This window comes from Lotus japonicus, chromosome 2, assembly GCF_012489685.1.
Source record: "Lotus japonicus ecotype B-129 chromosome 2, LjGifu_v1.2".
Taxonomy (NCBI): domain Eukaryota; kingdom Viridiplantae; phylum Streptophyta; class Magnoliopsida; order Fabales; family Fabaceae; genus Lotus; species Lotus japonicus.
Window position 1 is genome coordinate 74,783,269 of NC_080042.1, and position 25,572 is coordinate 74,808,840.

The 25,572-nt window shown below is 35.1% G+C and overlaps 6 protein-coding genes across 8 annotated transcripts; 4 read left to right on the forward strand and 2 right to left on the reverse strand.

Moving 5' to 3' along the window:
* Nucleotides 1-454: 454 nt before the first annotated feature.
* Nucleotides 455-3,783, reverse strand: LOC130739538 (endonuclease 2-like). Its single transcript, XM_057591863.1, has 10 exons — nt 3,123-3,783; nt 2,822-2,953; nt 2,234-2,408; nt 1,873-1,980; nt 1,706-1,761; nt 1,530-1,613; nt 1,363-1,455; nt 1,195-1,262; nt 921-994; nt 455-828 (listed from the first exon to the last, which is right to left on the reverse strand). The coding sequence occupies exons 2-10, from the start codon at nt 2,930-2,932 to the stop codon at nt 710-712; spliced, it is 888 nt and encodes a 295-aa protein (XP_057447846.1). The 5' UTR covers nt 2,933-2,953; nt 3,123-3,783; the 3' UTR covers nt 455-709.
* A 373-nt stretch (nt 3,784-4,156) lies between these two features.
* On the reverse strand, nt 4,157-6,836 carry LOC130739536 (endonuclease 2-like). 3 transcript variants are annotated; one of them, XM_057591860.1, is made up of 9 exons: nt 6,405-6,836; nt 5,641-5,812; nt 5,364-5,471; nt 5,212-5,267; nt 5,048-5,131; nt 4,870-4,962; nt 4,709-4,776; nt 4,498-4,571; nt 4,157-4,407 (listed from the first exon to the last, which is right to left on the reverse strand). In XM_057591860.1, the coding sequence occupies exons 1-9, from the start codon at nt 6,561-6,563 to the stop codon at nt 4,289-4,291; spliced, it is 933 nt and encodes a 310-aa protein (XP_057447843.1). In that variant the 5' UTR covers nt 6,564-6,836; the 3' UTR covers nt 4,157-4,288. The 3 variants fall into 3 exon arrangements, with proteins under 3 accessions (XP_057447843.1, XP_057447844.1, XP_057447842.1); XM_057591861.1 differs by having other exon boundaries at nt 5,920-6,545; XM_057591859.1 differs by having other exon boundaries at nt 5,641-6,545.
* Nucleotides 6,837-7,037: 201 nt separating this feature from the next.
* On the forward strand, nt 7,038-9,905 carry LOC130739537 (uncharacterized). The gene is made up of 3 exons (XM_057591862.1): nt 7,038-7,594; nt 8,781-9,117; nt 9,214-9,905. The coding sequence occupies exons 2-3, from the start codon at nt 8,791-8,793 to the stop codon at nt 9,805-9,807; spliced, it is 921 nt and encodes a 306-aa protein (XP_057447845.1). The 5' UTR covers nt 7,038-7,594; nt 8,781-8,790; the 3' UTR covers nt 9,808-9,905.
* A 304-nt stretch (nt 9,906-10,209) lies between these two features.
* LOC130735673 (uncharacterized) lies at nt 10,210-11,397 on the forward strand. The gene is made up of 2 exons (XM_057587586.1): nt 10,210-10,725; nt 10,816-11,397. The coding sequence occupies exons 1-2, from the start codon at nt 10,260-10,262 to the stop codon at nt 11,283-11,285; spliced, it is 936 nt and encodes a 311-aa protein (XP_057443569.1). The 5' UTR covers nt 10,210-10,259; the 3' UTR covers nt 11,286-11,397.
* A 4,116-nt stretch (nt 11,398-15,513) lies between these two features.
* Nucleotides 15,514-19,895, forward strand: LOC130739539 (pheophytinase, chloroplastic). The gene is made up of 8 exons (XM_057591864.1): nt 15,514-15,813; nt 15,899-15,991; nt 17,390-17,601; nt 17,755-17,899; nt 17,990-18,062; nt 18,499-18,645; nt 18,763-18,888; nt 19,552-19,895. Exons 1-8 carry the CDS (start codon nt 15,632-15,634, stop codon nt 19,639-19,641), a joined length of 1,068 nt encoding a protein of 355 aa, XP_057447847.1. The 5' UTR covers nt 15,514-15,631; the 3' UTR covers nt 19,642-19,895.
* Nucleotides 19,896-21,021: 1,126 nt separating this feature from the next.
* Nucleotides 21,022-24,514, forward strand: LOC130739540 (acyl-acyl carrier protein thioesterase ATL3, chloroplastic-like). The gene is made up of 5 exons (XM_057591865.1): nt 21,022-21,324; nt 21,515-21,615; nt 22,733-22,842; nt 23,833-23,928; nt 24,010-24,514. The coding sequence occupies exons 1-5, from the start codon at nt 21,110-21,112 to the stop codon at nt 24,124-24,126; spliced, it is 639 nt and encodes a 212-aa protein (XP_057447848.1). The 5' UTR covers nt 21,022-21,109; the 3' UTR covers nt 24,127-24,514.
* Nucleotides 24,515-25,572: the final 1,058 nt, after the last annotated feature.

The window sequence follows — 25,572 nt, forward strand, 5'->3', positions numbered from 1 at the left end:
TGAGAGCTTAACACATCTCAGATGTCCAGGGAACAGTCGTAAGTCAGGTTGATTCTTGAACTTCCTTTGGATGGCTTAATAGAAGACTAGAGAACTGACTTTTATACCAGCGTAAGACTCTGGCTCAAGTAACTCTGCGAAAAGCAAGCTTAGAGGTTCTACCCTTTATAAGGGTTTATTTTGTCATATATCTAATCAATATAGGACTTTAACATTGTTCATGCTATTGGTTCAACATTTGGAGTGTGAATTTTGCAGTTCTATTGGATCGAATTGAGATCCCTTTTTGAGGAAGTGATTTCCTTCCCGAAGAGAGAATTGAAATAGATGAAGTTTAAAAGATTACCCAAATACACATGGTTCTGAAATTGCTAGGTATAAGGAAGTCTACAAGATAGGTAATTCACACTACTGAACAATGCTACACAACTTAGCTATGGTACTGCACTTAGTATGACAAATTGACAATTCTTGCATGCACCAGAAAGAGATGCAGGTATCTTTATTCTCTGCTGTTTAGTACAATCAAATCATGGATCTCTAATCTGATACTATCTAGTCAATAATCTCTTGTTAATTATTCAAACTCCCCAAGATCTTATCACTTGTCCCCTTAAAGACTTTGATAGTACTAATTGAGCTACAAATTAGTTTACACTTAATTCCCTTTTTATGTAAAAAGTGCAGACCAATCTTCTCTTTCAATAAGTTACATGGACATTGCTGCAAGCTCTGTGTCAAAAATACGATTTAGAGTTGCAGCCAATCGAACTCCTCCTTGAGCCAACCTCAAATTAACTATCGGAAATCGTGACAGGAAATAATCATCTGCAGAATACATTTTCATGGTAAGGTAAGAAAAAAGTAAAAGAAATAAAGAAAAATAATCTTAGCTATTAGAGCTCTTAATTGTAGCTTACCTTGTAGTACAGAACCTTCAGAGGCATCTGCATATGCCCATTTACAGGCATCTTTGCTACTTTCAGAAGCATATCTACAAAAATCAACCCAAGTTAATCTTGTGATTACAAAAGTAGCAAGTGTCAGAAAATTTCTAGCTAGTTACAAGAAGGTGGTATGAAAACTGAAACACCAGAAAACAAATTATAACACATTTCCATCAGAAATCTTCTTCAAATGAACTATTAGTGAAAGAATTGAAGTTCAGATAATCATATCCAACAAGGGACTTACATAATTGGACACGCGATGTCACCAGAACTGCAATTCTCCCATTCTTCTACTTGATCATCCCATTCTTTCTATTTATCCAGAAAACAAGAAAATAAAATGAATGAAACATCACCTCAATTGGCAATGTCTTAGATTAGTGATAATAAAACACTGCATAGAATAGAATACCGTAATATTTGTTTGAATTGCATCGATGAATTCCCCCATTTCAGAGTCATAGAACCTTTCAAGTTCTGTTTCAATTATGCTAACATCCCAGACCTGTACATGGTATACAGTTATAATGAAATAGATCATACTGTTGTATACTTGATTAAGCTATGAATTTGACTTACATGGTGAAGATTTTGCTTCCTTTTGTACCAATGAATGCTAATGTCATTGCCTCCTCTGTCTGTGGTAAAGCCACAATGTAGAGGCTGCAAAATAATCACATACACAAAGCCAACCACATTATAAATTCAGGTGGAAACATTGTATATAATAGATTGATTATTGTGTAGATGCATACCTGATGGACGTCTCCCATAAAATGTGAAAGGAATAGAAGAGCTTGTGTGAGGTTGTCTGATTTTCCATATCCAAACAAGAATTTGTTAATCTTCTGAAGAAGATATATATAAAAACCATAGGGGTACACATATGAGGTTTTCAGTTTGTAAATAAATTAGGATTTACACTTGGATTCAGTGTCACTGCCATAGTCGAGGAGCTGATTGGTATAATTGGTAATTGCTCCCACAACACAACGTCCCTTGGCTCCAGTTTTGTGATCTATACAATCCCCTGAATAAACGTTCAGACAATAAGTCAGTACTACATAACATGCTATCACATAGTTCCATAAAGTTAGGGGATCTCTAAAACAGAAAATTAAGAAGCTCAAGTAGTTGATTGAAAATAATTGTTTGTTTGAGATCATATAACTAGAAGTTAGATTAAAACTATATGCAAATATAGCTTTAGGATCTTGATCAAACATAAGTTTTTTAAAACTACATACCAACAAACTACCTACAATTATAGTTTAGGAACTTACTGTTGTTTTTGTAACTGCAAACGGATTCAGGAGTATCAGCAAAGTGCAAAGCAGATGACCAAGGAAAAACTACTCTAAGATGATCTGCCCATGAACACTTGCTCGCCAAGTCATTGTTTGCAGAAATTGGCAACAGTTTTTTCACAGCCTCAGCAGCTGTATTGCTGAGGCGAGCCTGTTCAAAAGAAAAAGAAAATAACATGAAATTGCATAATCAAACACAGCAACAAGAGACTCTAATAAGCAAGTTAGACCCTCATAAAAGTGAGAATGCAAGTTCGATCTCTAGGAAAATTATTTGCCAGGAGGGACAAGACAACAGATTCCCGAATGGGTGAGGACATACGTCAAATCTAAAAAACCACACACACACAAATTAGGGGCCCACGAGGAGTTGGTCAGTTGACAACTCAGAATGAGTGTGCAGGAAGAGCTCTCGGTTCGAAGAGATGAAAAACCTTATCCGTGACTACATCCCTAGCTAATCTAGAATAGTTGGCATCATAGAATGAACAGATACTTAGTGGATTATAAGAGAAAAAAAAGACACACACACAATTCAAGGAGAGATAGAGAAAGACTATGCACCTGAGCAATCTTACAAACAATGGCATGCCCATCTTCTCCCCACCCTTGTGTATTTGGTAGCAAAAGCATCAATGAGACAGTGGCCAATAGCTGAAGTCTGTAAAAACCCATAGTGCTCTCTACTTTACAAAACTGTGCAAATAATAAACTTTACTTATAGACTTCAGTGAAACATAAGCTAACTGAAAACTGGGTGACAAGTGCATGAATTTGTTTTTTTTAGTTTTCCGTATAAAATGGGATCTGTGCTCTGCTGCAGACAATGAATTTTGTGTGTGTTATAAGTCAACTCTTAACCAACCTTGACAGCTAACTTTGTGACATCTGTATTGCCCGTCTGGGAAGCGAGGTAGATATCATAATCTTGCTTAGTTGAATTCTCTCATCGCATCCAAGCAGGAAGAATATCCGATTGATTAGGAAGTATATCCTCAAGGAGGTGACATGTGAAATTGTTACTTTAATAAAATAAAGTTCGTTGAATGTTGAATGAGGGAAAACACATTCATCTCAACTCGTTTGAAGAGTTCTATTAACTATTTACTTCGCAGCGGGTGCTAACATAAATTAGCTAACAGATATCCAAACAGATATCCAAGCATATCATTAGCGACTCTTTAATAAGTCTCTAATAACATATCTGTTTTTTGGGACAAGATTTGTCCCTACAGTCATGACTCAAGAGGTACTAATTTGTGTTTTTGAGGCATTTACTTTACAGACTTCACAAAGAAAACATAGGAGATATGATGGAGGGAAAGGAAACGTGGAAGAAAAGGATAGGATAAATAAAGGCAAGAGTAAACCACACGGAAGTAAAATGATGACCTTCCTTTTGGTGCATGGGGCAAGCGACTGTATAAAACAAGAAATTGAGTGAGAAATATAATATGTTCAAAGGTAATTGTGATAATCGGATGAACGAATTCTTGCAAGGGTGATCCGAGTTCTTCAAATCTGTGCTTCCTAAGTTAGATCTATGTGTACATGGACCTATAATAAGGATTTTGACGCCCACTCAACAAGTTGTCTAAATCATTTATGAGATTGATTTAATCTCACTCTAATGGATTAAAATTTTGGTAGCTTGTAACGGCTAGGAATCGCATATGTCGAGAAAGAATAGGCGACCACCGCCTAAGTTGTTGGCCGTTATAAAAACCAACTTTATGGTAAAGACAACTCATGGGGAAGAGCTTTCCGTATATATTAGATTTTTTACAAGGCCAAAATTCAGACAAAACAATATATTTGAGATATTTATTCAAATCCTAAGCTTTAGCACGTCGAAAATTAAAAATTTATTTATGTTCGAAATATTCACATAGTGGGATATAATAAACTTCCATGGATTTAAAAATCAAATTTACAATAAGAATCACAATAGTATGAAACGTGTGTTGACACTGCAACAGTAGTAGTTAACACTTTATTCCTTTTAAAATGTAAAAAGTCTCCTTCAATAAGTTACATGGACATTGCTGCAAGCTCTGTATCAAAAATACGATTGAGAGTTGCAGCCAATCGAACTCCTCCTTGAGCTAATCGCAAATTGACTATGGGTAATCGTGATAAGAAGTAATCATCTGCATATTACAATTTCATGGTATGGTGAGAAAAAAGTATAAGAAAATAATCTTAACTATATTAGATTAGAGCTCTTATAGCTTAATTACCTCCCAGGGTGGTCCCTTCAGAGGCATCTGCATATGCCCATTTACAGGCATCTATGCTACTTTCAGAAGCATATCTAAAAAAATTGAAAACAAATTCGTTAATGTAATTAAATATTTCCATGTATATTCTTTGAAATGAACTAGTAGTGAAACGTTCAGTTAAATCATCCTACTAAGTACTAATTAATAGGTGCTTAATTATGTGACATACATAATTGGACATGCGATTTCATCAGAACCACAGCTCTCCCATTCTTCTACTTCATCACTCCATACTTTCTGTTGATTCAAATAACAAGATCAAACTTTGAGATGACAGGAAATTTCTTAGATTAATTGATGATTATATATAAAAGATGCTTCATAGAATACCGTAATGTTCGTTTGAAGTGCATCGACAAATTCCACCATGTCCGAGTCGTAGAATCTTTTAAGTTCTGTCTCAATTATGCTATTGTCCCAAACCTGTGTATGGTTTTTATTTAGATAGTGATGAACATTGAATTGGATCATATATACTGCAATTGAAGCTAACAAATTGATGAGTTACATTGTGAAGTTTTTCCTTCCTTTTGTACCAACGAACTTGAATTGTATTGCCTCCTTGGTTTTCGACAGCGCCACAATGTAGAGGCTGCACATTACAGATTAAGCCATTAATTAACCACATTGGAAATTCATGTGGAAGCAATGTACGCAGGTATAGATTCATACCTGATGGATGTCTCCCATAAAATGTGAAAGGAAAAGGAGAGCTTGTGTTAGGTTATCTGATATCCAAACAAGAACTTATTAGTCTGTAATGAAGATATCAATAGGGTACAAGTACAGCTGATGAGCTTATCAGTTTTCAAGCAAGAATTTACATCTAGATTTTGTGTCGCTGCCATAAACGAGGAGCTGGTTGGTATAATTGGTAATCGCCGACACAACACATCGCCCCTTAATTCCACGTTTGTGATCTACACAATCCCCTAAATAGATGATCAGACATCAGGTCAGTACTACATCATTATAAAAAGAGATAAAAGATATAAATTTCTCTTATTCAAATAGAAATTACTTCTTATTATGAGAATAGTTCTAAATCATCTGGTGTGTGGATTTTTTATGGACCTCGGAAACAATGAGAAAGGAACTTACTGTCATGCTGGTAACTGCAAACGGAGTCAGGAGTATCAGCATAGTGCAAAGCAGATGCCCAGGGAAAGACTACCTTAAGATGATCTGCCCATGAACACTTGCTGGCCAAGTCTTCTGCAGATTTTGGCAGCAGTTTCCTCACTGCCTCAGCAGCTGAGTCGGTGAGACGAGCCTGTTCACAAGTGAGAGAAAAATTAAAGAATGTAGTGACAAACCAATCAGAGAGATAGCTAGATACAGAAAGATAATATGTTATGTTAGGCACATGAGCAATCTTACAAACAATGGTATGCCCTTCATCTCCCCATCCTTGGGAATTTGGAAGCAAAAGCATGAATGAGACTATAACTACTAGCTGAATTCTGCAACAACTCATTGTGCACTGCTTTTAATAAATAAAACACAAGATAACTTTAAACTGCAGGTTGAGGTGCATGAGGGTTAATTATATAGTGCATGAATTGGTTATAACATGGGATCTGATTGGACAATATTAATTGATGTGCTTTAAGGTCAGGCTTCAACGTGGGATGTGTTTGGACATTATCAATATTAATTGATTTGCGTTATAAGTCATATTTGGACAGCTGAGTGCTGACATTGTGATGAAAATTTGTATTGCTCATATGGGAGGCATGGTGGATATTATATAATTCACCTGGCTGATAAACTAATTAACCCCACAACACAAATAATGACAGCCAAGAACATAATCCCACCCAATTTAATTTAACCAATTTAACCCTTCAACCAGTAGACCATACAGCAGCAGGTCGATCATGAATCCCAGCAAGGATGAGGCAAAGTTCGAACACAGCAAACAGAACAAAGATCCAGAAATCGCAGAAAATTTGTGGCTTGTGTTCTCTGCCGTTCTTCCCTTCGTTCTTCCTTGTGCTCGCCGTGAAGGCGTTTTCTTCCATGTCTTCGCCGTTCAGCCGTATTCCCTATTCTTCCATTTCTGTTCGCGGTCTACTGGGACAGATTTGGGGATTTCTCAAACCCAAATCCTTCGAACCCTAACTGGAACCTTTCTATGGAGCCCCAATCCACGAACCCGATGCAGATTCAGTAAATTTCCCACAAAAACAGCAACGTATTGATCACAATTCGAAAACCAAAGGCGAAGGGAAGAACATAACGTATCCAGAAGGTGAGGTGAAATGGGAAGAAGAGAAGGAACCCTAAAACCAGAGGCAGAATTAAAAGAAGGTGAAAAAGGTGAAACATGATGAACATCTCTGAAACAAGGTGAAAGAAGGTGAAAATATTAATCTCATTCAACATCCAGTTTTTTCACCCATCATAAGGACTGAATTCAAAAAATAGAAGGTTATGGGGTTAGTTTATAGTTTATAATTACAATAAACCTACATGGTTGATTTAGAGTTTCAAGAAGTCCACAATATTATTAATAGATAATCCAAGTGTAATTTTCTTAGTGGTACATGTCACTCCTGTATTTGACCCATAAATTTTTTACTTGTACCAGAGGAAATGCCAATATATATATAAGACCCTATCATATCTGTTTTCTGGATAAGATTCGTGCCCACGCTCTTGATAAGGAAGGGAGTTGGGGGGGGGGCTAATTTCTACGCTTTTGAAATCTCTAGATGACAAGGAAAGAATGAGTGATATCAGTAGTGTTTGGCCCAACTTATTTTTGACTTAAAAGTCACTTTTAAGGTAAAGTTGGGCCAAACAGATTTCATTAAAATTTCTTTGACTTAAAAGTTACTTATTTTTACTGAAGAAATATGATAAAAGTAACTTTTTAGAAAAAGGTATTGAGAGGAGCTTTGAAAAAAAGGAGCTTCTCTTTTGGCCCAACTTATTTGTATCTGTAGTGGTTTACGTGGTTTTTCTCCATCTTCTTCCTCTTGGAACCCTGGCCGTTTCCTATATCGCCTTCCTCTACAGACTCGTGGTTTTGGATTTTGCACACACTCAGGTACCGTTAACTATCTTCTATTTTGATCTCTTTCTGAAATTCATGGATTTAATCACTGATTTCTACTCTCTGTGTGTGGTGATGTTAATATGAATGTCTTAATATTTGGTTTTCTGAGTTCCATTAGGTCTTACATGCGTACTCTGATTCAGCCGATTCTAGATATTTATATAATCTATACATGAACCAACAATTAATCATATACTAATATATACACAAATCTGTACAAGAATCAGATTTGTTATGAAATTCTTAAATTCCATTGTTATACGTGGCCGTGGGTGGGGTTAAATTGCCATTGTTATACGTGGGTGGGTTAGATAATGATTAAGATAGGATTTTGGGTTTGCTGCATAAGGGGAAAAGGCTATAATTAAAAAATGATTAAAGTTATCATGTGTGAAACCAAAGGTTAAGTGTAAACATAACAATTTTAAGGCTTCTTTCTATGAGTGGGAAACTAGTCCTAGTGTTTGTTTGGGGGCTGCTATATCTTGGTAATTTTCCTACTGGTTTTTTGCTGCTAGTCCCTCTTGCCTCGGTTCTGTTAGCTGTCCTCAAAGCTGCTTGGTGTTGGTTTCTTTCCTACCTTGCCATCCTTGTGTCCTATGCTGCTACTTGTTGGACTTTTTAATGTTAGAGCAGCCTTTTTGTCTTTGGTTGTACTGTGTAAGGTGTTCATCACCAAGGGTTTAGGATTGGTGGATTCTTGTTTCTCTTGTTTCATGGTTCTGATCTCTGTTTCTTGTAAGGGATGTGGGCACCCCTAGTGCCAACCTCCTATTGTATCTCTACTTTTATTTATATACATATTATTTGGCCTTTCAAAAAAATGTATTTTTTCTGTTTAGTTTTCTTCTTGGACTTCTTGTATGTACTCATTATCTTTGTGTCTTGTGTCCATGGAAAGCTTTCTGTCATATCTTTCTTGTGGTCTCTTGGTTATGAGGCGTGAGGTTCTTTATTCTGACTGTTGATGAGGGGGGTTTGGGTGTAGATGGGCATAGTTATATTATGGATTGAGCTGTTTTGCAATTTGGACCATGCGGGTGTGCTCACTCCATTCTTTCTGCCAAATATATCATCTATGTTCTGCAATATCAAAATGCAATGGTTGACCTATTATGGATAAATAGATGCTTATACACATAAATGTTTAGTTAGTTAATGGTCTGATACATTGCAGCTTGCTCCCTATGTCTAATTCTGAAAATAGTCGAAAAAATGCAAAGTGGGATCAATACATTACCAGAGCTTTACTTAAACTTTGTATGGAAGAGATTCGCAAAAGTGGAAAACCGGGAATTGCATATAAAGCTAAGAAATGGGAAGAAATAAGAGAAGACTTTGGAAAACAAACTAATAGAGATTATACCGTAAAGCAATTGAAGAATAGGATGGACAATTTGAGGACTGATTGGGTTACATGGAAGCAACTAAAGGGTAAAGAAACAGGGTTAGGATGGAACAACCAGTCAGGTACTATTGAAGCTGATGCGACATGGTGGGATGCTAAGATAAATGTGAGTAATGTGAATATCTTGTATTTTTTTAGTTGAAAGGCACAAGGTAGAAGTTGAGGACTGATTATACCTTATTTCTTTTTCATACTCATGCAGGAGAATTCTAAGTATGCGAAATTTCGATATAACGGGCTAGAATTTCATGATGAATTGGAATTCATATTTGGGGAGACAGTGGCAACAAGTCAAGATGCATGGACTCCAGCTATGAGTTTACCAAGTGAATCTGGTGGCAGAAATACAACTCCAGATGTGCTGCATCAAGTTATGGAATCTGATGATGATGATTTCAATCTTGAAGATGATGTTAGCCCTATGGAAAACAATCAACTCAAAAAGAAAAGAAAGGTGACACAAGATCACAATGGCAAAGTAACAATAGGTAAGGGAAAAGTTGGGAGTGCAACAGCTATGAGGAAAAGTTTAGACCGACTAGTTGAAGCGGCTGAGAATCACAATGAAGTTGAAAAAGATGAAATTGCAGCCACATCTCATGTCCATGGAAAATACTCCATCCCAAATTGCATTGAAGTCTTGAAAAGTGTAAAGGAGGAGGGGCTTTTAACTGATCGTCAATTTAACTATGCTTTAGAATTACTTACAGTTAGCGAAAATAGAGTCATATTTATGTCCTTAATTGACTCAATGGAGGCTTTGGTAGGTTGGATTAAGTTCAAGTATGTGGAATAGAAAAAACTCTAGTCTTTTGGTTAGGATTTGGCTTTCTGTTTGTTTTTCTCATGTTAAACATTACAACTTCGCATTGAAATTTATGTTTATGCATTTGGATTATGGTTATGAACATGTATATACATTTTAAGACGTTATTAACAACTTGTTTTCAAATGATTCTACAGATAACTTCTATTCAAACTAGTGCATGTTCAAGAAAAATTAAAAAAAGGAAATGTGCAAAGTTTTACAAAATATGTAATGCTGCAGCAGCTATTGCATGTGTATATCACATGAAGTTTTTGATGAAGCAAGGTAATAGATTTCTTTATTCTCAAGGATGGAAGTGGGTTAGAGAAACTCTTAACACTCCAGGTGAAAGTTACAACATGTTCAGAATGGAGTCTCATGCTGTACTAAAGCTTGAAAAAATATTGGTGAGTAATGGTTGGCTACATCCATCTAAGGAAATGACATCCTTGGAGGCAATAACCATGTTTCTTTGGAGTTGTGCACATAGTGAGACAAATAGGAATGTCCAGAATAAATTTGGGAAGTCAGGAGAGACCGTAAGTAGGAAGTTTGGTGAAGTTTTGGATGGCTTATGTTTATTAGCAAAGGAAATTGTGAAGCCTCCGGATTTTAACTTTTTTGAAGTTCCAGCAAAAATTAAAGACGATCGTAAATTTTGGCCTTATTTTGAAGGATGCATTGGTGCTATAGATGGAACACATATACCAGCCATTGTTCCCACCAAAGATCAAGTTCGCTATATCGGTAGAAAGGGATATCCAACACAGAATGTCATGTTAGTGTGCAACTTTGACATGTTGATCACTTTTGTTGTTGTCGGTTGGCCTGGTACTGCACATGACACACGCATTCTTTCATCAGCTATTGAAGAAATGAAAACTGTGTTTCCTCACCCTCCTGAAGGTATATACGATCTTATCTTTTTAACATTGATTTGTTATTTTTATATTTTTTAACATTGATTTTTTAATGATAAAATATTTTAATTTCTAGGAAAGTACTATCTTGTGGATGCTGGATATCCAAACATGAAAGGTTATCTAGCACCATACAAGGGTGAAAGATATCACATTCCTGATTTTAGAGCTGGTAGTCAAGCAGAAGGTTTTCAAGAAATATTCAATCATGCACATTCTTCATTGAGAAATGTCATTGAACGAACAATTGGGGTATGGAAGAAAAGATGGCATATCCTATGTGATATGAGACCATATCCATTGATCAAACAACAGAAGATTATAGTTGCAACAACAGCACTCCATAACTTTATTCGAATATGTGGTGTTGAAGATGAAGAATTTAACAAGTGTGATAGTGTTCCAGGATACATGACTGAGTGTGAAGAAGAAAGGAATATTGATGAACAGACGAGTTCATATAATTCTATAAGAGCAACGGATGGTGCTATGGATAGAGTTCGAAATCAAATAGCAGTTGGTTTGGTAGAAAATAGAAATCGTTAACTTATGAATTTTTTTAATAGATTTGTGGCTTATAATTTTTCAGTGATTTATGTTTTGCTCGTGTGTTACTTATTAAACACTTATGATTTTTTTATGGATTAGTATCTTTTGATTTATTGTTGGCATGTCTTTATGAAACTTTGTAAAATAGTTTTACCAAACAGCTTTTAACTTAAAAGTAGCTTTTAAGTTGTATAAAAATAAAATTTGACAAACAGCTTCTGCCTTTTTTTAAAAGCTCTTATTTTTATCTTTAACTTAAAAGTAGCTTTTAAGTCCAAAATAAGTTGGGCCAAACGATAGGCTTAAATGCACTTTTGGACCCTCATGTTTTAACTTTTTGTGATTATCAACCCTTATCTTTTTTTCTACGAATGAGAACCCTATTATTTCAAAACGCTGCACCGTTTACCCTTCCGTCCAAATCCGTCAAAAACTTGACGGAACACGCTGATATGGCCTTCCACGTGGATAAAAGGGGGATTTAAAAAAATGGCTTAAATGCACTTTTGGACCCTCAAGTTTACATTTTTTGCGATTGTTGACCCTGATCTTATTTTTAGTTTGAATGGAGACCCTAATCTTTCAAAACGTTGCACTGTTTACCCTTCCGTCGGAAGACCAGGTAAGTGGGTTCCGTCAAGTTTTTGACGGATTTGGACGGAAGGGTAAACAGTGCAATATTTTGAAAGATTAGGGTCTCCATTCGTAGAAAAATAAGATCAGGGTCAACAATCGTAAAAAATATAAACTTGGGGGTTCAAAAGTGCATTTAAGCCTATTATATAAATGGAACATTTGGTGGTTTTTCTTGGGAAATAAGTATTAGATAAGTTTATGAAGATAAAAAGTTTATGTGTGAAGATTTAATTTTTTTTTATTGCAACTCATCCCTCATTTTAGGAATACTAGTATTAAAGCATTCTAGTGAAACGGGAGACTATCAAAATCTATAATATATATATATGTAAAGGAGACTTGAGCTTTTTTGCATTAAATACATCAAGTAATTCCTACCTCTATATTAAAATACATTAAAAATAAAGAATTTCATTTCCAATAAATATATTAAATAATAAAATTAAAACTGAATAAATTGTAATGTCAAAAAACTATTGAACTACCAACATTAAATAATATATTTATAAACTTATTTATCTTCATTTCCTATACATTTAATTAAAATCTAAAATAAATTTCTATATGTAGTTAAAATATTAATTATTGACCTCAAGTTGAGAAAATAATTAAATTTATATAGAGTAATATATTTTATATAAAATAAATATATAAAATATCATAATTAGTAAATGATTAAATTCTTTTCATAAAGATATACTTAGAATTTTTTTAATAGTTACATGTGTTGTTTAATATTGACTATAATGTTGTTTTGTTTTATTTTACATACATAAAAAATTTATATAGTATAATTATTTAAGTAATTTAGAATAGTCTTTTATATACATTAAAAGTGTATAGAGTATACACAAGATGATATTTTTAGAATAAACTTTTATTAAATAATATATTTATATGGAAAACTTTATTTATACTTAAAATTAATTAATTTTATTAATGAAAAATTAAGAAAAATAGTTTTAAAATTCAAAAATGCCGCTATAATTTATTAATAAATAATTTATAATTTTTTTTAAATTAACATTATTAAGTATGACGTGTGTGTGTTTTTTAAAGAAATTTATTTAAATATAATTTTTGGATCTATTATATATTAGTAAAAAAATCAACTTAAAAAAGACGCATAACAGAGAAAAAAAATTACAGATAAAAAAATTTACTAAATAATATTTTCGACTATTAAAACTATAATTTATTGTAATTATCAAAGTTAAAGTTAATTAATTGCTGATAAAACGTATAAGAAAATGTTCTTATAATTTATTTGGTGATATTAAAACTTAATAATGAATTTAAAATATTTTAAATTCACTTCATAATTTATTGTATGATTAAATATATACATTTCTAAATTGTTAAAATCATTTCAATGCTAATTATTAAATTTGAATAGTATTACTTATTTACACAAAGAAAACTCTAATACTCATTATAAAATGTTTTAACACAATTATTTTATTTTATTATAATTTATAAGTAAAAGATATTTAATATCTATTTCTTATTTTTATTTAAACTATCATAATTTTTATATAATGTTGATAAATATTCTAATTAAAACCAATACCCGTGCAACGCACGGGTTTTATATCTAGTCTTCAACGGAAGTAAGAATTTCTAAGACCAAGCCGGCATACCAATTTAAGTGAATTTATCAATTACTAGAGGCTCATCTCCCTTTTATAAAGATAAGAGTGCAAATCTAATTTTAAACCTCTATAAGGTTTTGGCCCAAGTCAATTTCGGCCCAAAGCATTACAAATCATCAACATGGCGTGAAGAATATATCAAATAAATCACCAACATTGACATGAGGAATACATAAATACTGTGGGACCGTGCATATATCAAAGAGATCGCCCTCAGGAAAAAGGGATCATGATTGATGGCTTGCCGTGTGTGTGAGATGACTTTCTAAATAGGGATTCGCTCGTCAGGTAATGGAGTCGCTCGCTTAGTACAAGAGTGGTCATGCCACTCCCAATCAGGCCACAAGACACCAAGCCTGAGGCATGAATGTGAAGTGTGTCTTCGTACATGGTCGCTTTGATCTGCTTCCTCATGATCAACTCGCCATTTTCCAGTGCACAAAACATCGAGTCTGAAGCATGAAGGTGAAGTATGAAGGTGACCTATGTCTTCAAACTGGGTCACCACGATTCGCTTCCTTCGGATAAACTTGTCATCTTCTAATCCACAAGTCACTGAATCTGAAGCATGAAGGCGAAGTGTGTCTTCACTCGCCACAACACTATCTCTGTTTTGTTCCTTGTGTCTTGTTTCCTATTTATAACATTTCTCAACTATAAAATAACCATTAGTTCTTTTAAAAAAATTGGGTTGTTTCGTCATCCCTTTTTGGCGGTTATGCCTTTCCGAAGTACATGAGTGGCGCCAATGTTAAATCTAGTGAAATAGTGAGGACACTAAGTCAGAATCACTAGCAAATGTAAGAATTTCTAAGACCTAGCCCCACATTTGGTATTCAAGTGAACCCATCAATTACACGAGGCTCGTTTTCCTTTAATAGGGATAAGATTGCGAACCTAATTCCAAATCTCTGAAGTTTAGGCCAAAGTCAATTTGGACCCAAAGCATAATGAATCAGCAACATGACATGAGGAATACATAAATAATGCAGGACCACCCATATATGAATGAGATTGCCCATAGGATGAATAAGTCAAGACTAATGACTCACTGTATGTTAAATGGCTAATTATATGTGAGATGAATCACCAAATAAGGACTTGCTCGCCCGTTAGTAGGGTCGCTCAGCTAGTAAAAGAGTCCTCAACACATGCATTCAATGTATTTTAAGTGAACTATATCGTATTTTTTTTTTCCGAAAGTTACCTATATTGTATATCTGCATAAAAAAATCACAATGTCAATACATAGATTTTTTAAGAGAAAAAGTTTGATGCACCGACGGTGTAAAGTTTTTTTACACCGTCAACCAATCAGATTTCAAGGATATGCCACGTCAATTAATGAAATTAAATAAAATGAAAGATTTTCTCACATCCTTAAAATCTGATTGGTTGACGGTGTAAAAAAACTTTACACCATCGGTGGATAGAAATTAAACTCATTTTTTAAAGCAAAACAGAGTATTTTTTTTATCAATAAGAAAGTATAGTTAAGAGCGCAATTACAAAAAGAACTACACGCAAAAAGACCAATAAAACAAAAACACCAACCAAAGTCCAAGAAGAAAAATCAAACCAATCCAAGAAAAGCACTCACGACCCAATAAGCTGTTTAAAATAAATCTAAAAACCACAACAAAGTCATATGAATAAAAAACCTCAACCAGCAAAATTATCTACTTAAATAGTTTTGAGTATTTGATTACTCAATAATAATATCAAGGATAACTATATTTAAAATTTTCTAAGTGAAATAAAAAACTATAATATATTTTTTGATATAAAAACAAGAAAATATAATATTTTCTTTCATGTCAATTTTACATATATAATTAATTAATTTTAAATACAATCCTATAATTTTAAACAAATATCAAAGTTTAAATTTATTTATTTAAGTGATTATTTCATTCTGAGGGCCTTTGGCAGCCACGTACGTGGTTTGTAGGCAGAGCACAGGTATGAAGTGGTGGTGAGAATTGAGCTCGAAGAAAAAGCAGTGAATTCGCCAGTAGAAGTAGTGTTAACTGTTAACAAATAACAACAACGCTAATGGTCATGGCATTGGCATCATCCATCTACACTACTCATTTTCTCCCCCACTACCGTCCTAGTCCTACACCTTCTTCTTACCCCAAGTTCCATTTTCCCCAACCGAATAGGATCTTCGCAGTTTCTTCCTCTCATAATCAAATTCTTTCCACCCAAAATGCAGACCTCCAAGTTCAAACCAGGTAATTACTCACTCTAACCTCTCTCAATTCTGTATCAGCTAATGTTCGAGCTAGTTAGTTACCACTAATATGTACTTACTTGTAGGACGTGGAATTGGAAGGGTTACTCTGTACGTTATCAATGTTCTGGGAACGATGGCCCTGCACTGGTTTTAGTGCACGGTTTTGGAGCAAACAGGTATTCATTTACATTAACCACTCTTTCTCTTTCATAATGTTTGACGTTTATTATTGTTTGGAACTTCAGCTCTCGTCTAGACTGCTACTAGATAGAAATATTAGCATTCAAATTTTTAATTAGTTCTTATGTTGTTCAAACCGGTTTCATAGACGTCCCCGAATGATAGCTCAAGTGGTAAGAGTTAGAGACATGTGGGTTGGGTGGGGGAGGTCTAGCGATGGACAATGTTTTGGGTTTGGTTGATGTCGTCCTGGTTTAGCTAGCAGAGATGGTGGCACGTGGGGTACCTGCAAAAGGCACTCACGTTTTAAGTCAGGAATAATTTTGGTAGAGTGATGATGTTAGGGTGAAATCATGTTTACTTGGGGAATAGTGTCACACTGACACTATGTATAGTAGTCCTCTATGGTTTGGTCACCGCCATGTGATGATAGTAATCCTTAATTAGTGGGTTAAGCGCGGGGTGCGGAGAGTCTTCCGATCATAGTAGGGGGTGTTCTTGCCTTTGTCGTGTTAGACATCGGGGATGTATTGTCCTTTCTAGTCCTTATCCCTCCCTTGAAGTGTATTGACTTCTATGACCTACATAAATCTGCGGAAAACCAAGAGTTTAATATGTTGGGGTCGAATTGGGGATTTGATCTTGGATCGACAAGTCTTGTCAAGTCGGAGTGAAGTAGGCCCCAGTAAGTTGGATCTTGGCTCTACAAGTCGGGTCAAGTCAGGGCGAAGTAAGACTAGTGCAGTAGTGCCCTTACAAGTCGGATCTTGGGTCATGGGCTGTAGGGTCCAAAATGTCCCATGATGCCAAGTCAGAACCAAGTTAGGTTAAAGTCGGTCTTATTAGGTTTTATGATCAATGACTTCCCTATATAATTATACATTTTAGTATTCCATGTTGAGTTTTAAACTGGTCAAAATTTAGATCTTTACCAACAAGGTCCAGCATAGTTGGTAGATAGCCGGGCTCCTTAAGCATTTAGTCGAGGGTTCGATCTCTGGGTGGTGTTCATGGAGAAAGATGTGTTGGGAGAGGCCTACCCACTTAATGTGATCTCAGAGCCTTGAGGGGATTACTCTCAACGTTGTCGGCCGTCGGGATACCTTGTAAATAAAAAAAGGAATTTAGGTAAAAGAAAACCATTGTATCCGTTTATACAGGAATTATGTGGATCTTCAGTTGTTAAAACTTAAAACTTGCTTTCTTTAACTAAGGAACAGTGAGGAGGCTTGTATCTTGTTCCACAAATGTTTACTTTCTAGATATCTAGGCATTTGTTTTAGGAACATATTACTTGCTTTCACATTCATGTACGTTTTATAGTTAGCTCTGTTTGGTTCTGTAGTCATTTTGACTTTGTGCCTCTAAGTAATTGAAAGTACATTTCATTGCAGTGACCACTGGAGGAAGAATATTCCAGCTCTTGCAAAATCTCACCGGGTATACTCTATTGATCTTATTGGATATGGATATTCAGATAAACCAAATCCTCGTCAATTTGGAGATGATTCCTTTTACACTTTTGAGACATGGGCTACCCAATTAAATGAGTTTTGTGTTGATGTCATTAAGGACGAAGCATTCTTTATATGCAATTCTATTGGAGGTGAATTCTTTTCAAGAGCCTTTATGATTAATCAATGCTCGGGTTATTTTAAGTTAGTGAATTCTCTTTATTGTTACGAGCCAAGTCACCTGTTATTTTGATATTATAGACTTTATGCTATTGCTTAGAATTTGTTCTTTATGTTTTCTGCAGGAGTTGTTGGTCTTCAGGCAGCTGTACTAGAACCACAAATCTGCAGGGGCATTCTCCTACTCAATATATCTCTTCGGATGCTTCACATAAAGAAGCAGCCTTGGTATGGAAGATCTTTCATCAGATCATTCCAGAGGTTGCTTAGGTATAAATGAAAAGAATGTTTCTTTATGTGGATTCTGCAGATTTCAAGCCTCAAGCAGAAGATTTACCACTATAACGCTATATGTTGTAGGGATACTGCTGTGGGCAAGTTCTTCTTTAAAGCTATTGCAACAAAAGAATCTGTGAGGAACATTCTTTGCCAGGTATTCCTCTAGCTTAGCAGTCAATTTCATATCTTTACAAAGCTATGCTTTAAACAGTGTTTGATACACAAATAACAGGAAGTTTCAAGGGATGAGATTATTAATGGATTAGAATAAATTTGAATGAAACTGATTGATAGGAACCCAAGTATTTGATCACCGAAAATGGGAACAATTCCCTACAGAAGGTATTCACAAAAACTGACTCACAATCAAAACTGAAACAGAAAATAAACATAGATAGAAACAATGCAAACTTTGAGGGGGAGTCTTGGCGACAACAGCTAACCTCCCTACATTCCCTCCTAGCTCTCTTTCAGCTAATCTACAGCTTATGTTGTTAGCACCCAGCTCCAATATCATTGCTTAGTAAGTTGACAAATGAGGATGCTCTTACCTGAATCTGTAATGATTGCATATGAATTTCTTTGGACAGTGCTATCATGACACGTCCCAGGTGACAGATGAGCTAGTGCAGATCATCCTTAGTCCAGGACTGGAACCTGGAGCTGTAGAGGTCTTTCTCGAGTTTATTTGTTACTCAGGTGGCCCTCTTCCTGAAGAACTACTACCCCTAGTAAAGGTAAGCCTCCACCTCACACCCCTAAGTGAGGAAGTGGGAAGAAAAAAAAATGAATGTAAGTTTGATAAACTGAAATACAACAAACATAATCAGTGTGTGTAATTTCTCTTCTTTCAGTGCCCAGTTTTGATAGCATGGGGTGACAAGGATCCTTGGGAACCAATTGAGATGGGAAGAAATTATGGAAATTTTGATTCTGTAGAAGACTTCATTGTACTTCCAAATGTTGGACATTGCCCCCAGGTTCTCTCTCATTTTGACTTTCTCTCTGTATACACATGTAAAACTGAGTTAGCATTTTTAGAGTGAAGATTAATTTCCTTTTCCCTTATTCCCTTTTCAAGCTAGTAAACTTTAAGTTCACCTGGGAAATATATATTGCTAACATGTTAAGAATTGGAAATAGAGAAAGCATAGCAAGGGACAAATGGATAGAGAAAGAAACAGGATGAAGTTAGTAATTTTATCCAAAGTATGCCCTTGTTTTTGCGTTCCCTTAGGTTAGTTAGAAGCAGGTTAGTTAGTTAGAGGGTTGGTGAGTGAGGCATGTGCCTATAAGTAAGAGTGGGATAGAGAAGATTAATCATCTTTGGGATCATTTGGGATTTAGGAGAGGGTTGAGTCTCGAATATTCAACAAGCTTGTACATTCTTTGCTGAATAATATCAGGGTTCTATCAGTTTTTCTCCCTTAAGGTTAAATATTTGCTCAATGATGGTCGTTGGATTAGTTTTTTGTTTTTCTGCTATACTTGTTTTTGGTACGCGTATTTTCTCTGTATTTAGTTTCTATCTTTATATTAACACCTGTTCAAACAAATGATCATCTCTGATAAAATGTGTAACATTATTAGATTATTATGCTTTTTACTATCTTCTCACTTCATTGATTGTTCAATACATACAGGATGAAGCGCCCGATCTTGTGAACCCTCTTGTGGAGTCATTTGTGGCACGCCATGCTAAATCCTCATCTGGTGCCTCTGCAATTAGTTGATTCCTTTGTAAGTCGGTTTATTGGTGCTGCTCAGCTCATTGAAATTGTGTATATTTCTCCATTTGCTTTCATTAAAGTGAGTGATCACTTTCACTTTAGAAGGAAAAATCAGGAATTGTATCACTTTGGATGAGAAAATTTGGGGAGTAGTTTTGTACAATTTCATAGTATTTTACATGTACATACATTTGTTTATATAATCTTAACTTAAATCAATAATTATCACTCCTATTCTTCTTCTTTTTTGCAGCTAATATCTATCTGTAGATAAGTTAAATCCGTGTATTAACCTTTTATACAGTTACAAATTTCGAGTTGTTAATTGATGTGAGCCAATTTATCCCCAAAATAAAGTCAATATATCCATATTAACAATGATGGCTTAACAACTGTCCAAAAACACAATGATGGCTTAACCTGTTAAATGACTGATCCAGCTAACTCTAGCAGAGAGGGAGGAAGAAATCCTTGTGCAGCTGCCGGTCCCTTTGGGGTCCTATCCTTTGGGGGTTCTCCCTCCTTTAAGGAGACTTCTTTTCGCAGAGTAAGGAACAACGAATCTCATTATGATAAACAGATTTAGTTTGCAAGTTCGTTACAGGCAGTTTCCTACAAAGGGTCGAACTAATGACGTATACAATACTTGAGTTCCCGATATAGTAGATTTTTCTCCCCACAATATGTGAGTTTTGTATGACAATGGGTGGTTTAGCTATCTAAATAAGTAGGTTTTCTCTCCTTTAGGTGTTTTTTTTTTGTCTCAGTGTGCACATCTTCATATGCTTTAATCTGCAATTAATTGTAAGAATTTCAAAAGCGCCAATTTCATATTTCCCTTAAGTGTGAAATAGTGGTACGGTAAATCTGTAATGTTATCACCAAATAACAACCATTAATTTTTTTTAATTCTCAATGTTATATATATATTACTAAGAATTATAACTTATCATGCCAATTTTTAATTTATTAGTTTATTTTTAATCTGCTTTCACATTAACTATTTAAAGTGATGAGCGAAAGAAACAATATAATTTGTTAATCAAAAAAATAAGAAGAGAGAATAAGTAACGTTGTTAAAATTTAAGCAACAAGAACTATCACGTCATATTACTCTAGTAGTGCTTCAAAATAAGTAATGTAGCTTAAGTGCTCCAACTTGATTAAGCAACTCCATTGAAAAAACTCTAAGAACTGATTCTTATTTTTAAGAATTAAGAACTTCACGCCGTCATCCTCAATAGTTAAGAACATAGTTCTTAGTTCTTAGTTTAAGAACTAGCATTAAGGATGTTCTAAGAACTTAGTCAGTCACTTACAATGTTTAGAACGTGGTGGTTCTTAGTTCTTACCTTAATAAGTAACTTGGTCTTGTTGGCAACATTGCTGTACGAGAATGACGATCAAATCGAAGTATAAAACATTGAATGAGTAAAATCCTCTTTCTATTTCCTTTTCGTGTGCAAAAACAATGTTGCACACATTTCCATTTCCTTGTTCCATCCATGCTTCCATGGCGGCGTTGTCTTCCCAATTGTTCCACAATACCACGTCGCTTCATCTCACTCGCCCATCTCCCCCTTTCCCGTTTCCCCGCCGGCCGTTCAATCCGCCGCTGCTCCGATCAATTCTCCCCGTGAACGCCGGCAACTCTCTTCCGCTCTTCGATTTCAGCGGGGGCAAAGGGTAATCGTTAATTCTTATGTTGGCATTTTTTAAACTTTCATTTGCTTCTGGGAATGAAAAAGTTTGAGCAGTTTAGGAAGGATTGTTTATCTCTAGCTTCAGCTTGACTGCATTGAAGTTCTTATGTTTTGTTGGTACTTCATTTGATATACTAAGCAGGTTATACTCATTTACCTTTGTCATTTTGCAGAATGAGTGGGTTCCTTGATGTCGAACTAAAAGTCCGCGATTACGAGTTGGATCATTTTGGTGTGGTCAACAATGCAGTTTATGCAAGTTATTGTCAGCATGGTGAGAACTCATGAGCTGGTACAAACAAATAGATTTTCATTAGTATGGACTATGGATTGCTACTGTTACCTGAATGTTTTCTTTTGAGATAATGACTTTTTTCAAATGATGTTGCAGAAAACTTTTTATTTTATATTTATCATAGCTCTTGTTGATAATGTATGGAAATGAATATACTTGTATATATGTTGAGGTGTTTATAAATTTCAAATGAACGCTAAATTTTGACATGGCATGTTGCGAACAGCAATGCTGCCGTAAGCTGGTGATTTTAAGATAAGTGATTGTGTGCTTTTCTTGGCATATCATAACTGGTTAGTGACCCCAGCTTAGCTTGATATCTTACATCTTTTTGCTAAGATAAAGCTTATATGATCTTCAGATTGGTCATTGGTGATTGTGTGCTTTTCGTGGTATATCAAAACTAGTTACTACCCCTTGCTTTGCATGTTTATTCTTTAATATCTTAATCCTTTGTTTTAGATAGAAAATTATATTTTGATTTAATTCTTGAGCAAAATTCGACTTGAATTTAGAAGTTCAATCCAGGTTCAAAATTATTATTATGAAAAAATCATTAAGATAAAGCAACAAAATCAGACAAGCACTAGCATAAGATGAAATTTATAATTGTTGTTTTTGTTGTAGTTGTTGATGAGAAGGAAGAAAATGAAAAGCATATATGTGTGAATCCGTGTGTCTCAATCACACAACGAAGAATAATGTACACAGTAGGAGTCATAAATATAAGGATTTACAGTTGTTGTATTTATGATAATCATAGAATAATATCCAACACAGAATCAACCTTTAATTATGATGTAATATAATGGTTATCCACACTTATAGTTTCCTATTGTTTCTCCAAGCGCTATATGCAGTGTTTTTCTTATCCTGTTGGAAATATATCCCTTTCTCTAGATCATTCTTCTGGTTTATTTGAGCCTGTTCAAGTTGTAATCAGGGGGTGAAACTTGACAACTACTGAATTTACATATTTTGAATTGACTGTCTGCAAATCTTTTAAATTATCTTCCCAAGTCTTGTGGCAATTAAAAGGCATTATTGATATTTTACATTCATAAACTGATCACTTTTCTATAAATATCTTCATAAGGTCGTCATGAACTCTTGGAAGGAATTGGTATTAATTGCGATGCTGTGGCTCGTAGTGGTAATGCATTAGCACTGACAGAATTATCACTCAAATTTCTTTCACCTCTAAGAGTAAGTCTCTCTAATTTTGTGGTCACTCCCGGTTTCTAGGATACAGTGTGTATATTCTCCTGATTCACAAAGGATATGATTTCTTGTATAAGATAGTTGTCAGCCAATATTTGCTCTTATAGAATTTAGTAAATTTGTGTGACTAATCAGCGTACACATCCATATATTTATACTATGTAAGATATTGAATACATATGAATGTGTTCCTAAATCACATCCCAACAGTAACAGCTATTTTAATTAACTAAGAATCAATAACACTCTCTCAAGCTGGAGCATGTATGTCATATGTGCCAAACTTTTCAAAATAAAATAAAATGTATGTCATATGTGCCAATCTTGTTACATATAAACTCAATCTTGTTAGATACAAGGGTTTTTTATTGGCTCCCTCTAACCTGAACGGAGCTTGTCATTAGGACCCATATTGAGTATCGTTTTGTCTGACACTCCAGCTGTTGGATTTATTTGTCCAGCGTCACCCTTAGGATTCGATAGGCTTAACATCCCAACCCATGACTCCTGTAATAGGGCTGCGCCCCTTGAGCTTGATGCGGCTTTGAGGACTATAAGGGAATAAAGTTGTGCCCTTACCAACAAATATAGCTTTTAGTCAAGTGGTAGGCGCTTGGTCCAATACCACCATGCTAGTTTCCTTAACTGAGATCCAACACATAATTGCGCTTAGCCGTTTGTACTTGTATTAGACTGAGCAACCTCAATCCCCTCAAAGAATTTTGGAGGATCCAAATCTTTGGTCTGAAAGTGGTTAAATAGATACAGTTTGAGGCTATAAATTCCAGCCATATCATTACCGATGATGATGTCGTCAACCTGTGTATCATGTAATTACAAGTTATACAACTACTCGGCAAAGAATGGAACATGATGTGATCCTAAATCAAAGCCCTATAAATGAGTAACAGCTATCCTGAAACATATATACATATTTGATTCTAACTGCTTTTATTTTAAAAAATATGCATCCAGAGTGGAGACAAATTTGTTGTAAAGGTTAGGATATCTGGCTCTTCTGCTGCTCGATTATACTTTGATCACTTCATCTATAAACTGCACAACCAAGAGGTCCATCTCCATCACTTAAAGTTTATTCTTTTTACATACATCTTTCAGAATTTTGTTGATATTTGGTAAATTTGACGGCAGCCTGTTTTGGAAGCCAAGGCCACAGCAGTGTGGCTTGACAAAAACTATCGCCCTATTCGCATTCCAGCAGATATGAAGAGTAAAATTGTAAAATTTATTCGAAATGAAGACTCTTGATTCAGTGTCCCAATCTAGAAGCTTCACTTACTAAGTCCGACACATCCACAACAGGAGCAGTTACTAGAACGTGGGGGCAGGAAGATCAAGCTAAGGCGGGAACTGCAGTTTGAAGCATGAGTTCGAGGAAAGTTAAGATGTGTCGCGGGAACGACTAGGATTAGGTAGTTTCTTTCAATTTTAGTACTGTCAGCAGTATTATTTAGTTTGTTTAAATTCTAGTACTACAAATAGACCAATGTAATTCAGAAAAGGGGTTGGATACTTGATACTCACACTCTACAATGCCTACACGTCGACCACACAGAAACAACTATAAAAAATAGGAGCTTCATCCAGTCTTTTCCTTTTCTTTAAGTTATTTAATCAAGTTTTTTCCTTCCATTTACTTTCTTTACGCTTTCCTTTATTTTTATGTGCATTCCTATTTAATTTCGTTACTTTTGCACTTGTTAATTTAGTTTCAGAACTCTTTCTCGAAACACAAGTCTTGATTCACAGGAACCTTGATTGTCAAAGTTATCATCAGGTAGCTTGGACCTTTATTTGTTAAAACCTTTACAAAACAAGAATTTTGGTTCATCGGGACCTTGATTTCCTAAATTATCACCGGATATTTTGTATGTTTTGTGTTAAAACCTTTTTCAAAATTTAAGTATTGGGTTCACCGGAGCTTGAACTTATCGAGTTATTACCGGATAACTTGTTGGTTTTCGAACTTGCTTTGGCAAATTCACAACATTTTTTACTGCTCTTTAAACTGCAATGCATTCTTTATAGCTAATAAGCCATCAAATGGAAAGCCTCCACATACTAGGACATGATCCAATTCCTAGATTGTTCTTTGAATCCTCCATTTGTTTGCAGGTGTGATTTTCCCGCGTAAACATGTACATTCTGTTATGTACATAAAGGTACGCTTGATTGACCTGGCCTCGGGGAGGCGATGTTTGACAAGGGAATTGTGAATTGAGCTCAATAAAATGAGAGTCTGCAATTAACTGTGGTTTTCTTTTTTTGAAAAGTAGTTAACAGAGAATGAAAAACGAAGAAGAAGAGAAGAGAATTTCAACTGATTGAAGAAAAATGATTCAGTTGGTTACACAAGGTTTAACTATCTACTATTTATACTACATAGCTGCTAGTACACTATAACAATCATACTACTGTACACACTATAGCCTTCTCCTCATTCTGTTATAACCGCCTCAACTCCTTGCTTAGCTGGAAGCTGCTGAGCTGTCAATGTGCTGGCTGATGACATGGGTTTAGTCTTCTTACTATGTTCTTCTGATTCATGGTGCTTATTTGTTAGTAATTAATACTTCTGGAACTTCTCTATTTTATCATGCTTTTGCTTGTCTATACAATTCTGGGTGATATGCAATTATGCATAGATTTAATGAGTGTTAACAGGTGCCCTTATCATTAACAATTATGATTCTT